Below are 16,693 nucleotides of genomic sequence, written 5' to 3'. Positions count from 1 at the left end.
TGTTGTTTGCATCACCTCTCGGTCAGTCGTACCTCACACAGGATTTGAGTGGCATTTCTTGCTCTCAAAAGCTCCGGAGTTTCCTCCAGTACAGTTAGACCTTTACCCTTCACCCCCTCCTCTAGATCCTTCCTGTACTCTTTCTACAGGACGGAAGAAGAACAGAGAGACTGCAGAGAAGGGCACACAGGCAGGCCAGGCCAAAGCACACAGACAGACAAACAATACAGTCGGCAAGTTCTGCTGCTTGCCTTTAAAAAGCTCAAAGTCACCAAGTCTTTCCAAGAGACAGATTCACTGCGTTTATGTATTATCATTATAATCAGTGATATTGTTACAGAGAAAACTGGAGATGTTGGTGATTTTGGCAGGATCCTAATAAAAACAAGTTGAAACACATTTAATCAGAAAGAGCAGAAACAAAATCATCATTGAAACAACAAGAAAATCAACAAGATGGGAATTCACGTCAGCATTTCACCCCCAAATCACTGTTGCTTCATACAAATGATTACATGCATGCAGTCTTGTCACATAAAGTTGGTGGTAAGCTACTACTAGGTGAAGGACTGTAAAATGAAGATCTATTCAATATTAGTTGAGTACTTTACTGCAAGACACATGACGGCTGGAGGATGGGTGGGTCATTATTAGCTTTGGGTTCTGTAGACAAGCATGCAAAAATTAATAATAAACTAATAATACTGCAAAAGGCAAACTGGGAAGGACTAAAAAATAGGGGTGAAAAGGAAAAGAGACCGATTGTGATGTTGTCTTAGTACGATTATGAAGCTTGGGTGAGGTAAATAGGAGACACCATCAGATGTAAGTTGTCCTTTAGTTACCTCACTGGCTATTTTGGTGGCGTGTCTGACATGAATCATGGCAGGGGTGACCTCCAAGCCTGAGAGGTTCTTTCCCCTCATGTACTCCTCAAAGTCCTTCTTATAGTCTTTCTATTGGTCACAGAGATAACACAAGGGACAGACAGAGCTCAGATAACCACATGCAAGCAATGCTGGTTCACAATGCAGCTACCTTCATTCTTGTTTGCACCATTCTGCTCATGATAGTACCCATAACTGTATATCTGATGTCTGTAAATGTGTCTGAGATAATGTGTGGAGGTGTAAGAGGTGTTTGTTGTGAAAAAGGAACTACAGTAGGATATTGTATTGTAGTTAAAATCTATAATCCAGGCTCCAGGAAAGAGGTCAAACACATACTTTACTTTGACATCTTGACAGGAAAATAACCTGTCATAGCATTAAGTGAACAATACAGAAGTTTCTGGGTGAGTTTACTTTCAGCGCATTTTACACTGCCACAGTATTACAATAGGAAGACTGTGAATTTTCTGCATTTCAAAACATTTTGCAACTATAAAATTACTGAATTGCAGTTTTGGTGTAATAAAGTTACTAAAGGCATTGTAAAATGTTTTTCCATACTTTAGAATCATTCTGTAAGCATAACATAAACAATGGCTTTGCATCCAACTAGCAACAAGAGGCAACACAATACAGGTTAATATAGCGCTTAAGGAGGCACTAAAGGTTTTATGAGAGGTCTGCAATGGGAAAACGTACTGCATCTGTACGTACTTCAATGGCAGAGGTTAACAGAAGGCTTATTTACCTGACTCTGCATGTGCTGAGCCTCCTTAGCAGTCACATATGTGGGCGTCTCAAAGTCCAGCATGGGTTTGCCCTTCTCCTTCTCATACTTCTCCTTGTATTTCACCTGTAACGACCCACACAAATATACTCAACTGTCTGCAAAGGAAAGAAACACTGTGGGGATATCACATGGTTTCCATTCATTTCTGTACGCTAAGAAAATCAAACAGAAAAGCTGTAAGGTGTATCCATCCAGTAAGATTCAAGACGAGTTAAATTACTGTTATTAATTTAAATGAGAACAGAAATGAAAAGCTTGCACGGCTCTTCACTGCAACTGATTATGCAATCAAGGCATTTAACAGTGACTTGATATAAGGAAGGAATGACTCCCTGGAAGGAAAACTGAAATACCAAATATAAAGTGCTATATCATAAACAATTACAAAATGAGTATTTTTTGTTTTTTGCTTTTATTTTATATTTTATTTTTTTTAAATAGCAATTTTAACAGCATTTTTTTTAACTAACACAATTACAGTTGTGTGGGCAAAATCTCTGTTATGGTACAGTAAAGAAATGATTGAACAAATGCATTTTTTGTTAAACGCCTTCCCGAAACTAAATGTTTAATAAATAAATATCCAATTCTATTCTCCAAAAGTTGAATCTGTTCATCTGGACGTAGCGTTTTGTGGGAGAAACGTTTCTATTCCTGCATATTTGTTGGACCCATTAAAATGTTTACAGTTTAATAAACATAGAAAGTATTATCAACTCAGTTCAATTCAATTTTATTTATATAGCGCAAAATCACAGCAACAGTCGCCTCAAGGCGCTTTATATTGTATGGTAGACCCTAAAAATATACATACAGAGAAAAACCCAACAATCATATGACCCCCTATGAGCAAGCACTTTGGCGACAGTGGGAAGGAAAAACTCCCTTTTAACAGGAAGAAGACTGGCAGAACCAGGCTCAGGGAGGGGCGCAATAGTGTTTTTTTACTGTGTCGAGCGCTCGTTGCCCCACGGGAGTATGAACCACTTACGTTACTTTGAAGTTCAGAAGCCTCCTTGTGATGGAGCTGTTCTGGTGTGTCAGGAATCATGTGGTAGTGACCCTTACTCTCCTCAAATTTCTTCTTGTAGCAGTACTACGGGGGATTCCCAGTAAAGTAAGGCAGCTCAGTACAGCGAATCATTACTTAGCAGAAAAACCTCATATTTTATGATAGAAAGAAACATAATAGCATTTAAACATAAGGGTTTTTAAAGTTATGTTAAAATAATCATAAATCTACAAAAGGGAGGAAGAGGAAGTCGGTGTTAAGTGAACATTAATAGAAGACTAGTTTTGTTTGAACTACGGGGGGAAGAAGTCACTGAAAAGGTTAAGAAGTAGAGGTTATAGAGGGTGATAGTATTCGGGGTCAAAGGTCAAAAATGAGATGGGTAAAGATCACTACCAGATGAGGTCAGAGAATGATGGATGTCTTTTATGATGGAGCTTAGTGCATAAATCCATGAGATGGTCAGCAGTTTGCTACATTTTACCGATTGTTACTGTGAAGTGATGGAAATAGAGTTCAGACACATTTTAATGAACCGCACACTGTGCAACGAAACCAAACTCGCTCGCTGCAGCTTCCTGTTTGGGAATGTGAGAGGGTTAAAGGTTAGTAGGCACACAGGTAGCTTACGTCGCTGGACAGCCTGCTGGTGCTCGTGATGTGCTTCATGGACAGGGACTCGGCCATGTCGGTCACAGGTTTGTGGATCTTCTTCAGGTCACCCTTGTACTTCACCTGTGTGTTATATTGATAGCAGTCACATTAATTAGACACTATTTTAATATATAATGGTCGACATTTCTTTGAAATGGTGAATTTCACAGAAATGTAAAGAATTACTAAGATACATTTAGTTTGTCTCTGTTCTAGTAACAAAACCAGGATGCCAAAATAAGATATTGCTTTACTCCCATAGATAAACCAATCAGACAAACTATACAAAAGTATAATAACTATTAAAAAAATGAATGATTTTCTTGACCTATGATAAAAATGGTGTGAAGTGATGATAAGATACGAGAGCACCCACCTCACTGGCCAGCACATTGGCTTCCTTGAGAGTCTTGTAAATCTTACTTTCCTTCAGGTCATATTGAGGTTTCTTTCCTTTCATCTCCTTATCAAACTTCTCCTTGTACTTCACCTGTTCATTAGTGTAGGATATGTGTACAAGTTAGTTTATGTATTGACTGAGAGGAAACCAACATCAGCCGACGTCTCCATCACAGTAAAAAACAACTGAAGGACAACAGGAAGTTGTTTTTGGATTTGATTAGTGACTCAGATTCCTTGCAGACAGTTTTATAAAAGCTTTGCACAGGCTCTGCGCCACATTTTAAGTATTTAATTTGTTTTTTCTTTCATAAATCTGTAGATCAGTAATGAAAAGCATGATCTATAATGTAATAGATTGGTTGCAAATGTAAAACTGATTCTAATGCATTTATTAACTTTAAAGTTGATCAAACTGATCAGACAAGATGCTTTGTACTGTAAACATATGCAAATAAACCATCCTGTGATTCACATAAACGCAAACATGAACTTCATATATAATAAAATATATATGGAAAAGGTAAGGCGGTGTCGTTGTAGACACAGGTCAGGTGTGGTTTGGCTCCACAGGTCAAACCACTTTAGAGTGAAGGTGGGACACAGGAACACGTTTGAAAAGGTGTGCTATAAAAACATGTGTATATCTAACAGGAATTATGGCTAACTTTTCACTACTGTAACCGTATTCCAAAATTTTAGGAGGGCCTACACTGCCCCTTCGGATTTCGATGAAAATGGAGCACAGCACGGTGAACTACAGGACATACACATGTTTTTAAGAACAATTCAAGTTGTTCATTTTTATAAAAGCCTTTTGTCCACATTCAGAAACAAACAGACATGGAGACTTAAAGGGAAATAGTGGGAAAAATCTGAAAAGACAGTTTAAATAAACATATAGTATTAGCGCCAGGCAGCTAATGCAGTAACGCTGTTCTCTATGCTTAGCAATGAGGCACATCTTGTTATGGAAATATTAAAAAAAGCAGAGGGTGGACACTGCAAAGAAAAGAAAGAGCAAATCAAATAGGAACTTTGTAAGATTTGATTTGTGAATCAATAGTTTCTCAAAAGTTCCAGATGTTTATCTTAAAGGCTCAGTGAACCCTGTATCATTCAGCCAGTCTGTGGGTCAGCAGAAAGGGGGACAGAGAGACAGAGAGGACAGACAGGCAGCAGCAGTCCGTCAGTTTTAGGGCATAAACCTCCTTACATCACTAGTCACCGCACTCATTTTCTTAATGTGGCGCATCAGGGGGGTATCATAGGAAGCTGCTCCATGGAGGGAGGGCTTGGCCTCCACCTACAAAGCGCAGTGAGATGGAGGGATGAGAACACACAGACTAGGATGTTATGGAAGTAGACAGAAGAGGAAAGAGATTAAGGTTGAGAAGAAGAGTTATAGCACAGAAGGATGGAGGGAGAGGAGGACAGGTATAAGGATGGTGGTGGGACATGTACACTGGTATGAGCAGTTAAACATCTATATCTACTTTCATGGAGTAACATGGATTATAATGCGGGATGGCAGAGGAAGCGCAGTGGAAGAGCTGCTAGTTGTATCATTAGGCCAACACGACTGCTGCTAAGCATCTACCACAGCACTACTAGTCTGCTAATATTAGCTTGTGGAAGCTGATCTGACAGATAAAATCCAGGCAGCTGATCTTTCCAGCTGGCTGTCACCTAAATAAATAAATAAATGAATGAATAAATTAATAAACAAGGGAAGCCTTTTCTATGAGATGACAATCGTAGCGACCCAGTGGCAAAGGAACCCGACTGTCCAGGGCTTGATGAGACAGATGAGTAACTTCATTTAGTGTACCTGGCTTGTCAGCTTGGACACCTCAGTTGCCAAAGCGATATCTGGGCGGTGGGCTAGAGAGCCTCCACGGCTGGCCTCTTCACGTGCTTTCTCACGGTAGCCAATCTGATGGACACAAGACCCAACAAGAGTCAGGTGATCATGTAGAAACTACAGTACAGGGATGGGTACTATAGGGATGCTCCTTTTTTCTCTTCTTTTGTCTTGAGTTGAGCCTTTAAACACATTTACGTGTACTGAGCTGGTGGTTCAGTATCAGTGTACTTCATGGTTACCTGACTGATGAGTTTAGCAGCCTGGGTAGCCTTCTTTATGTCAGGACGGTCGACTACAGTAGTGTAGTGCAGGCTGGCTTTGGCATCTTTCTTGTAGGCCACCTGTCCAGTTGGACAAAATTGGAGATGCAATGTAGTAAACCTGACTTCCACATCCACAGACAACTATGAAAAGCTGAAAAAATTACCCCCAACTGTTTTAGCCCAGTTGTGGAAATGACTCACATTGCTCTGACTTTTGGCCACGTCCATGGCATGCTGAACATCAGGCGGCACAATCATGTGGTTATATATGGACTTGCCCTTTTCCTTCTCAAACTTTTCTTTGTACACGTTCTAAAAAGAGAGAACAGCACATCAAGCCCAGCTGCAAACAAACAGTCCAGGGTTACACGCTGGCTGAGCTCATTTTGTAAAACGCATGTTATAGTAAGACAGTTATACCCCGCTGACAAGTTTGTTGACTGTCCTGCTGTGGGCAGTATCACGAGTGTCGGACAGGGTGGTGAATGAGCCGGACTGCATTTCCTTCTTACTGGCCTCCTTGTATTTGCTCTGATGAAGAATAAAAACAGTTAAAAATTCATACTCGTAAGTTTTACCTAAGGGTATACTATATATGTATACAGTACAGTTAATTTTTTGCTGAGCAGTTCTTACCTCTGAGGCCAGAACACGCACAGCCTTGGCATGGAGAATTTGAGGAGTGTCCAGGACAGGGATGTAGTGTCCTTTTTCCTTCTCATACTTATGTTTATATTTCACCTGGGAGGGGCAAATGAAAAAAGAAGCAGTTTAGGACATTAAACGTCACATTCTTAAGCATCACTATCTGGCCTTTAGTAGTTTTAACTAAACTTTATGTCTCTAATAAAGAACGGGGAAACTTACCTCACTGGCCATTTCAGCATTCTTCATGCACAGTAAGGTTAACTTGTCATCGACCACAGGTATCACGCAGCCCTTCAGAATCTCTTTGTCGTACTTGTACTCAACCTGTTGGTAAAATATGGCGGTGAAAAAACAGAGAGCAACAGTGCTGCATGTTGCTAAAATGTAACACGTTAAAACAAGAGGTCCCAACTCACATCGCTCTGCTGCAAGGAGTTCTTGGCAGCATTGACAAAGTCGGGCCTGTCCACTGTCCAAATCCACTGATTCTTGGTTGCTTCATACTTCTTCTTGTAGTCAAGCTAGAAATATAATAAAATAAAACAGAATCAAATGCTGGATATTAGCAGAAAGTTTGGTTTAAAAATGTCATTTGAAAATTCGGGCACTCGAGATGCTCACATTGCTGATGTTCTTGTAGGCCTCTTTAGCAGCACGGATCTCGTGAGCTTCGGGGTCCATGTTGATGTGGGCCTTGCTCTTTTCATACACCTCTTTGTACTTCAGCTGCAAGACACATAAAATATACAAAAGTACATTTTGTATTTTGGTTTCCTGTGCCAGTGTATGAAAGAATATTTTAAAAGTGCAGCGCAGACTTACATTGCTGGTGAGCTCCTTGACCTTCTTCATGTGTTGTTGGTGTGGAGTGTCATAAGGTAAGGTGTAAGCCTTTGCCTTGGTCTTGTTATACTCCATCTTGTAAATGATCTAAGCCGATGTAGATAGTAACAGGTGACATTTAAACACAAAAAAACACCACTGCTTCTTCACAAGTTCTTGTAAAAATCTAAACATAATAATAAAAACCTTGCAAACCCAACACTCACATCACTGATCTTCTTGCTGCGTTTGTGGGCCTCATACTCAGGAGTCTCCAGAACAGAGGTGAACTTGTCCTTGGCACGTTCATACTGCTCTCTATACTTCCACTGATAGAACAAGGATAATGTGAAAACAAAAAAAAGTTAGCATCATACAATGAAATTGCTGCTGTATTAAATTGCTTGTCTTTATGAATATAACAAGCAACTTCTAAAGTGGTAGAAAAACTGTCCAAGAAAACATCTGAAAAAGTCTTGCAGACACTATAGATACACACCCCTACTCCTATGGATTTAAAAAAGTCCTATTTCAGCTTCTTAAGAGTCAGTTGAGATGATAGCACTAATTTTAAAACGTCTCTAGTGTTATTGCATATTTAAGCTAATTTTAAGGAAAAATTAATTACTTGTTTTTTTCTTGGATAGCTTTTCAACACTATAGGAGCGAGTTGGCTAGCATGTAGTTATAATTAATTAAATCAATATGCAACATCAACTGAGTGAAACAAAGCAATGGAAAAGCTTATAAGCATGCTCGATGAGAGACACACGTGCACAGAGGGATGCATTATTCATGTGACAATGAAGACAGTGAAATGTGTTACCACCATCGAGTGATGAAAGTCTGCAGTGCCCACATGGTTTACGATGTTCAGCAGTCAATCCCATGTTATTATAGATAGATAGATAGATAGATAGATAGATAGATAGATAGATAGATATGTACAGTGTAGTGAGTTTAACATAAGAGTTTAACATAAGAGAAGACTGTGATTGCTGATTTTGGTCTTTTAGTTATATTTAAAAAATATTTAAAAATATTTTTTTTAAAACTGGGAACTAAAAAATAACAAATTCCAGTAGAAGCTTTAATGTACTAAATTTTACTGCATTTCTGACTTTAGATACCAAATTGCTCAAAGGCAGTTGGGCAACCAGTGCAGTGTTAAAGCTTCTGTAATGAATGGCCCATGAAGAAAAGCAAATGAGCGATGGAGGGATTAGAGCATGGAAGAAGGATGGACTACGTGGGAGTTAAAGCCACTTTTAAATGGAATGACTGGATGGAAAGATTTTCTGCAGGATGGGGATTTTATGTGAGAAGACCTTGTCCACAAACAGCAGGGAGGAACAAAGTCACCTCCATCTATGACCTGAGTCTTATGATGTATAACACATGGTCTATTTTGTGCCTGTTTGTGGACAGGGATCAGAGTTATCATGCTTCCCTTCTCTCTTTGTTTACCTTACTGCCCATAGTGGTCTGGTAAAGGGCTGTGAGGATGTCAGGGCGGAGTAGCTCATTGCAGCCACCCTTTAGTAGATCCTTTGCTCTGGATTTATACATTTTCTGTCCACATACACAATGACATACACATACACACACACACAGCATGCCATAGTTGAGGACACAAAAGGAAAACAACAGTAACACAGGGAGGACTGGAGAAGAACTCCGGAGATCCAAGTGTGACGATGGTGCTGTCTGTCCTTATCTGTGCCCTCAGAGTGACAGGGATGATCATCTACAGCGAGTGTGAGACGATCGGCTCAGTGGATCGAATTGTCACTGTGCTAGTGATTAAGTCATTTCTGATGGAGCAGATGAAGGACAACACTGCACAACACTCAGCATTCCAGCTGCTGTTTGAGTGGCAGTTCAACAGCAACCTGTGTGGGACAAAATGAAGAAACTGATACAAAAGGGAAAGAATTGTTTTTTGAGTTGGGAGGTCTATAAATGCCATGCGATGGCCACCATCAGCAATCCTGCTGACAACCTCATGCACCGGTGTCAGAGCTCTTCGGGGACCAGAGCGGAGGTGGCAGGCCGGTGGTACAGCGTGACCAGGGCGTTTACCTGGCTCATCTTCCTGTTCTCCCTGGCCAGTTGATATCTAGGATCATCTGTAGTTATGGTGAACTTATCCTTGGTCTTCTCATATTCTGCTCTGTAAGCCCTCTGCTCAAAGTGTCAGAAGGTAGTTAACAAACAATCCCGAGATAACCAAATGTTTCATCTTTCGTTATGGGGATGAAATATTTTAGCAATTTAAGGAAGGTAAAAACTGACTGATGTAAAGAACAAAGGAAAACATTTTAAACACTCGACTTTAAGAGTAAACGCAAAAACAGCCGGTTTTTGCATAAACAATCTAGGCAATAATAAAATATTACAGGGAATTGAGCTGTTTTTTTTTTTTTTACCTCCAAGCTGAGAGTCCAATAGAGAAGCACAGAAAAATAGAAATGTGGTTAACTGTTTCATTGATTTACAAATACGTTAACAAACTAAATCCAATTTTTAATTATTGCTGGAGGTTAAAGAATGATGGGACTCACATCGTTTATGAGAACGGAGGCTTGCTTGGCGGCTTGGAAGAATGGAGTGTCGCTGGTATACTTGAAGTTGCCTCTGTTCTTCTCATAGGAGGCTTTGTACAGTCTCTGCAGACAAACAATGAAACTTTTATTAAGAAGATACAGAAACTATACCTCACTGATAAAGATGCATATAATGCATATAAAGATACTGCAAATCATAAACAGGTGCCATATAAATAAAAATGAAGCTTAATGTCACTGATGCTTTACCTCACTGTACAGCGCCTTGTTCCTCTCAGCCTGCACCAGCTCAGGTGTGTCCCATACAAAGCAGCCAATGCCCTTCAGCCAATCCAGGTCCTCCTTATACTTGACCTAAAAAAAACCACATAAAATGAGATTTAGTTTAATTTAAATGTTGTGTAGTGTCTCAGTGCTCACTGTACTGAATACTCTTTCATGAGCTGTAAATATTTTAACACAGGGTGAAAAAAGTCACGAGTACTCACGTCACTAACGTTACCGCTGACAATCTTGCTGAAGAAGAATTCGGGACGATCGGGGATGGACTTCCAGGTACCCAGAGAGCTAATGTACTTCTCTCTGTATTTAACCTGATAGGAGAAAAAAAAAAACAGTAGATGGAGATGCAAAAGCTCAAAACATGCACATTTATAAAGACATTCATATTTAATAATGAGCCAGCTAATTTCAACTGCCGACCTCGCTGATGTCATCCGTGACCCTGCGATGGTAAGTGATGTCCAGTGCATCCTTGACTGTGCGGTAGTGTCCCTTGGAAAGCTCAAAGGTTTCTTTGTAGCGCAGCTGAAGAAATGAAGAAGAAAACGTGTCATATATATTCATCAAATACACATAATGTGATTTATAGCATCTACAATTTTACACTTGTACAGTATTTGTGGTCAAAGGGTAAAATCAGATTAAAAAAAACAATATTTTTATTTTGACATGGGATAAAATTCACTATTAGTTAATGAAATCTTTTACATTTTACTGTTTTCAGTGGAAAAATTATTAACAATCAGTCTGACTCCTATAATTCCTGAATGCATAACAGCTTCAAACTAAATCATAAGTTTCCTAAATGAGCAAACTCACATCACTGGACTGCAGGTAGGACTTCTTGGCACGGATCAGGAGAGGTGTGTCAGCAATGGCAGTGTACCGGTGTTTCATCTTCTGATACTGTTCTTTGTATTTGTTCTAAGGGAAGAAATGATTGAGACAACACCTTAGAAACTGGCTTCAGAGGAGACTGCAATTGTTGTAATTTCAATTATTTTGGCAAAGTATACGAGTATATAGAAAGCAGCTACAGTAAATAGAATAAACAAAATAAAATATAAACAATTTTAGGTTGAGGTTTCAGTGACAGCAGCGTTAAAGGAGGACACAGGATCAGACTTACATCACTGTAGACCACTTTCATTTTTCTAGCATGGCCCATATTTGGAGTATTGATTTCTGGAGTGAAATGAGCTCTTTGTTTGGCAGCCAGATCTACGTACTGGTACTGTAGCAGAAAGGAAAAAATATTAATTAGATTATCAGGAAAGACACACACATACATACATATAATAGATTCAGTTATTAATGCTGTTTATTTGAGCTTGCCTGGTTAGTCAGCTGCTGGGCCCACTTGGCTCTCTGAATGTCCACAGAGTCTGCAGTTGTGGTGACTTTGGCCATGTCCTCCTTGCTCTGAGCTTTGTAGATCAGCTGGATAGAGACAGGGCAAATGTCAAAAGCTCAGTTAAACATGTGGCTCTTTTTTTTAGAATACACTGCAAGCTCATTTTTGTTTGGAAACCAGATCACATGAAGCTATAATACGATGAAGCACATTTAGGAAACCAGCTCACGTTGCTCATGTGCGTCTTCAGCTCAGTCACACGCTTATACTCAGGCGTGTCCAGGACCACAGAGAATTTATCAAGGTTCTTCTTAGCCTCCACTGGATAGTTCACCTATAAGAGAGAAAAAATAGTTTATATGAATGATGCAGATGCCTGAATATGCATTGGAAATGAAAAATAAGAATCCATTCCATCCAAAAAGACGTACCCTGAATTTGGTGACGTCGCGGACACGGACCATCTCTGGGGTGTTATACAAGAAGCAGCCAATGCCTCTCAGCCACATCAGGTCCTCTTTGTATTTCAGCTAAAAACACAAAACAATTTTAACCATTATTTATAAAAAACATCTTTAAACTCCACCTTGAAGAGGTTTTGTCTCAATTTCTTTTATTCTTCACATACATCGCTGGTGATCTCATTGACGTGGTGGTAGTGCATGAGCTCAGGCGTTATGGGCATCGATATCAGCTGGCCTCTGCTGTTGTAGTATTTCTCTTTGTAGCGCAACTAGGGTAAGAAGGGAACAAAAAAACGTTCGTCTTACAACATGAATTTTTTAAAAAAAGGACATGAATGTTGTAATCTGAAGGTGTCCGTACGTCACTGAGGTGCTCCTGGTTCATCTTGACTTGTTTAATATCAGGAGTGTCGTAGGTTGTGTGGATCTTGTCCTTTTGCTTGTGGTACGTCTCACGATACAGACGCTGGAGGAGCAAGAGACACACACACAGCACTGTTTTATGCAGCATTTAACATCCATCACAAGGAAATGAAACATTAATCTACAACAGCGGGTCTGGCTTAACTATAACAGCTGTGTGTCATCTTACTTCATTGATGATCTTGTTAGCCTTCCTTGCAGTGACAAAGTTGACACCCTCTGGGTGAAGAGTGTAGCCTTTAGCCTTCACCATCTCATAGGCCTCCTTGTATTTCACCTGCAAGGATAAAAACAAAAGCGTGTGATTCAGAGACATCAAATTACCGGAAGCAAAAAAAATGTGTTCTATCCAAGCGTGTGGAAGACTTACATTGCTGGAGACAACAGTGTTCAACTTAGCCTGCTTGATGAGGGGGGTGTCATGAGGCAGTGAATAACCAGTTGGCATGAAGCTCTTGTTAGCTTCTTTGTACCAGTTCTAAGAGAAGTCAACACACATGATGAGAGAAGATGTTGTTACAAATTTAAATTGATGCTATACAGTATATGATAATATATACTGAATATGAAGGAACGTTATCTTACATCACTCTGGATGTAGTTGGCCTGACGGGCTCGTTCTGTTTCAATGGTAACAGCAGGAGCGGTGTTGGTGCCCTTGATATTGGCGTTGTAATCATAGCGGTAGTGCAGCTGGGAAAAGAAAGGGAAAAAAAAAAAGATGAGATTTGCGATCTTACTTCTTTTTGTTTGTAATGTACAAAGAATGAGTTAACAAACTACTGAGCTAGCAGTTTTGACATAATAAAGGAAATAACATGAAACTAAGACAATGAAATCACTTACGTCACTCAGGTTCTGGGCGTTCTGCTTGGCGGTCTCGTACACTGGAGTCTCCGTCACCACTGAGTATTCTTTGAAAGCATCTTTGCCTTTGGCTCTGTACTTGTTCTAGAATCAAAAATGAAGCAGAGCAATCACTTGTTAGGACAAAATCCTTATAAAGGAGATGAACTAAAGTTAGAAACTTAAAACAATGAAGAGGATGGAGAATGAGTGTGATGCTTGGGCTAACCTCACTCTGAAGATTACCAGCGTGCTTGACACGGAGGATCTCTGGTGTGTCCCAGGCATAGCAACCAATACCTTTGAGCCAGTTCAGATCATCCTTGTAGAAGATCTGGGGAGAGGTAAAATGTTGTGGTTGAAATTAGTTTCAGTGCATAGGATTAAAGAATGTGACAATTTGATTTCTTTTACATACAATAAGGCAACAAAAAATCCTGACCTTTTATATTTTTAAGAAATAAACAAAAAAGGAATAGAAAAAACTCAGTGTGGTTTAACTGATTTTCAATATTCTCACAAAAATTAAAAATAAAAACAAATAAAATAAGATAAAATATAAAATGTAAACATATAGGATCATAGCACAGAGAATGATAGAGCTGACAAAATAAGCAATAACAAACACAGAATATCAAAGCTGAGGACTGCTACTTACGTCGCTGAGCTGTTCATTGACTTTGCGTGCCTGCACGTACATCTGCATGTCAGGCATGCAAATCCACTGGTGCAGATACTTGCGGTAGTTGATCTCGCTGACGGCATTCTGGGTACTGCGGGCAGACAGGATATCCAACATGTCTGGGGGGATGTGGTTCTTGGCCTTGGTCTTCTCATAGTTCTCCTTGTACAGACGCTGCAACGATGGAAAAACAGATGGTTCTTTCAGTTCTCATATGCATGATAAAATTTACACGGGGATGCATGTTTTTGTAATATAGAGCTAATCAAACAACACAGCCGCTCTATTGCTTATCAAGAGAAATGTCAATATGTGGAAGGTGTAAGGGCAAAACAAATGGAGCTTACATCGAGGACGAGTTTTCCAGCTTTGACGCAACGAGCAGTTCCAGGATCGTCCTCCAGTGACTTGGGCAGGCTGTAGAGAGATTTGAACTTCTCGTAGTCCTCCTTGTACTTCACCTGAACGGGAGAGAGGATTCATATTCCCTTGTAAAGGTCAGAAATTGAACATCATCATAACAATAATATGAAATAAAAGTTGAAACGTACATTGCTGAGAATAATCTTCTGCTGTTTAGCGTGCTGCAAAGCGTTTGCGTCATGTGGAATCTGGTAACTCTTTGCTTTGATTTTGTCCCAGGTAGAAGTGTAGTTTTTCTGTTGATAGAAAAAGCCAGAACGTCACCATAAACATGTCATTTACAGATATCTATCACTTCTTATCAGTGACAGGAGGAGAGACATTTTTACTGGATCTCCACTTACGTTGCTGAAGATGTATTTGAAGTTTTGGCATCTGACGTAATCGTGGGTATCCAGAACCGTGGTGTAGACGTGCTTCTCCTTTTGATACGCCTCTCTGTAGTTGAGCTGTCAGTGATACATGTTTCATTAATCCACTCAGCATGAGTTCAAAACTGAAACACTAATTTTTGTAGTTTTTAAAAGTGCAGCTCACTCACCTCACTGGCCCAGGTGTGGCCCAGGACAGCAGTCACATAAGACGGGGTGTCTGTCACAATGGAGTAATTGTTGAACTCCTTCTTGGCGTTCTCTCTGTATTTAAGCTATACGGGAACATATTATATAAGTAAATTATCAAACACAAATAGAAACAATCCAAATCCTTAGAAACCACACACAATTCAGGAATCCCATGTTTTTACTCACATCACTTTGCAGGTCATAGGACTTCTTGGCACGAAGAATCTCTGGTGTGTCCCAAACATAGCAACCAATACCCTTCATCCAGTTCAGGTCATCCTTATAGAACACCTATCAAATGACAATAAACCAGGACAATATTATATATTTGCTTGCAGATAGAAACATCTATTAATGTGGGACGTGTAATATCGGGATCTTGCGAAACAATCAGGCACAAGCAGGCAGCAGACGTGCACAGAAGAAGAACCTACATCACTGAGGATTTCGTTGGTCTTGCGGGCACGGATGGCGTCCTCCTGGTCGGGGTGGCAAGTCCACTGGTGCAGGTAGGTGCGGTAGAGAACATCACTCAGCATGTCCTGGCACCGCTTAGCTACCTGGTTAGCGATGATGTCAGATGGGATGTGGATCTTGGTCTTGGTTTGATGGTAGTCCTTCTGGTAGACCCTCTGTTTAGACACACACAATAGAAAGTTACTGATTAGCGATGCAAAAGGGATTAATTTGAAATAAAGTTTACATGGATTAAAACAAACTCAATCCATAAGGGTAACTAAAATACTTTAATAAACAAATAAGCGGTCAGGATACATATCTATTGACCTTAGGAGTTATAAACAATAATAATTAATTACCAATTTACACAACCGCCCTCTTTTCTATTCTTATATGCAGTCTATGATCTCTAAAATAAAATTTATACATTGAGACTTATTGATTCTATATACTTTTTGATACACATATAGTGGCATTTAACATATTTTATTAATAAATATCTTTTTCTTTCAGCTACTCCCTTTAGGTATCGCCACATCTTCTGACTCCATCTTACCTTATCCCCAGCATCCTCCTCTGTCACACCGACTTGCTGCATGTCCTCCCTCACTACAACATGAACATCCTCTGAGGTCTTCCTGTTTTCCTCCTGCCCGGCAGCTCCACTATACGCACTGTCCCTAATTGGCGCGTATCCAAACATCTCAGCCTTATCTCTCTAACTTTGTCACCATACTACTCGACTACAGCTGTTCTTCTAATATACTCATTTTTATCCATCTATCCATCAGTGTCACCATTCTCCAAATCCTACATCACAGCAGGCCTCACTGCTGTCTTGTAAACCTTCCCTTTCACTCTTGCTGCTATCCTTCTGTCTAATGTGTTTTATTACCTCTGCCAAGGAGGTTATGTTTCAGACATTTAGCACGACACGACATATAATAAAGTTTGGACCTGTGGCCTCTGCTTCAAGGTTAAATAAGGTCAAACTTTTGTAAAAGCTCTTTTATTTTAAAACTTTGCTTAAAATTCTGCTGCCTTTGTTTGTATTGTCAACATTTAGGAAATGATACTGTTGTATCTGGATTCTAAATATTACATTAAAATTTGTATCCAGTTATCACGTCACATTTGACCTCTGACCTCTCTTTTACATTTCACATCTGCCTTTCTTGTAAGTGGGCCCCAAAATGTGTTATATCTTTTAATTATATAATATGCATTATATAACACTATGATATAATAATAACTTCATATTATTCATGTCTGATTATTTACAAAT

The 16,693-nt window shown here is 39.6% G+C and overlaps 1 protein-coding gene across 9 annotated transcripts in view; it reads right to left on the bottom strand.

The window, feature by feature from the left end:
• Positions 1–16,693, bottom strand: part of neb (nebulin) — a 58,485-nt gene that overhangs the window by 10,755 nt on the left and 31,037 nt on the right. For 7 of the 9 annotated variants that reach the window (XM_019352991.2, XM_019352993.2, XM_019352994.2 and 4 more), the window contains exons 85-124: positions 15,384–15,581; positions 15,136–15,240; positions 14,928–15,032; positions 14,731–14,835; positions 14,515–14,622; positions 14,311–14,424; positions 13,940–14,137; positions 13,511–13,615; positions 13,282–13,386; positions 13,021–13,128; positions 12,806–12,913; positions 12,605–12,712; positions 12,374–12,478; positions 12,177–12,281; positions 11,980–12,078; positions 11,778–11,882; positions 11,530–11,634; positions 11,324–11,428; positions 11,014–11,118; positions 10,615–10,719; positions 10,401–10,505; positions 10,162–10,266; positions 9,910–10,014; positions 8,813–8,917; positions 7,573–7,674; positions 7,346–7,453; positions 7,145–7,249; positions 6,940–7,044; positions 6,743–6,847; positions 6,512–6,616; positions 6,296–6,406; positions 6,077–6,187; positions 5,852–5,953; positions 5,577–5,681; positions 4,962–5,051; positions 3,723–3,836; positions 3,323–3,427; positions 1,639–1,743; positions 846–956; positions 33–143 (exon numbers count right to left, since the gene is read on the bottom strand). In XM_019352991.2, coding sequence (XP_019208536.1) covers positions 33–143; positions 846–956; positions 1,639–1,743; positions 3,323–3,427; positions 3,723–3,836; positions 4,962–5,051; positions 5,577–5,681; positions 5,852–5,953; positions 6,077–6,187; positions 6,296–6,406; positions 6,512–6,616; positions 6,743–6,847; positions 6,940–7,044; positions 7,145–7,249; positions 7,346–7,453; positions 7,573–7,674; positions 8,813–8,917; positions 9,910–10,014; positions 10,162–10,266; positions 10,401–10,505; positions 10,615–10,719; positions 11,014–11,118; positions 11,324–11,428; positions 11,530–11,634; positions 11,778–11,882; positions 11,980–12,078; positions 12,177–12,281; positions 12,374–12,478; positions 12,605–12,712; positions 12,806–12,913; positions 13,021–13,128; positions 13,282–13,386; positions 13,511–13,615; positions 13,940–14,137; positions 14,311–14,424; positions 14,515–14,622; positions 14,731–14,835; positions 14,928–15,032; positions 15,136–15,240; positions 15,384–15,581 — 4,416 coding nt within the window. Of the gene's footprint in view, positions 1–32; positions 144–845; positions 957–1,638; positions 1,744–2,671; positions 2,777–3,322; positions 3,428–3,722; positions 3,837–4,961; positions 5,052–5,576; positions 5,682–5,851; positions 5,954–6,076; positions 6,188–6,295; positions 6,407–6,511; positions 6,617–6,742; positions 6,848–6,939; positions 7,045–7,144; positions 7,250–7,345; positions 7,454–7,572; positions 7,675–8,812; positions 8,918–9,427; positions 9,530–9,909; positions 10,015–10,161; positions 10,267–10,400; positions 10,506–10,614; positions 10,720–11,013; positions 11,119–11,323; positions 11,429–11,529; positions 11,635–11,777; positions 11,883–11,979; positions 12,079–12,176; positions 12,282–12,373; positions 12,479–12,604; positions 12,713–12,805; positions 12,914–13,020; positions 13,129–13,281; positions 13,387–13,510; positions 13,616–13,939; positions 14,138–14,310; positions 14,425–14,514; positions 14,623–14,730; positions 14,836–14,927; positions 15,033–15,135; positions 15,241–15,383; positions 15,582–16,693 lie in introns of all 9 variants that reach the window. The other 2 variants (XM_025903481.1, XM_025903480.1) reach the window with 2 other exon arrangements.

The sequence above is a fragment of the Oreochromis niloticus genome, linkage group LG16 (genome assembly GCF_001858045.2).
Source record: "Oreochromis niloticus isolate F11D_XX linkage group LG16, O_niloticus_UMD_NMBU, whole genome shotgun sequence".
Classification (NCBI taxonomy): Eukaryota; Metazoa; Chordata; class Actinopteri; order Cichliformes; family Cichlidae; genus Oreochromis; species Oreochromis niloticus.
Note: the sequence above shows the minus strand (reverse complement) of the source record. Positions and strands in the feature narration are given on the sequence as shown.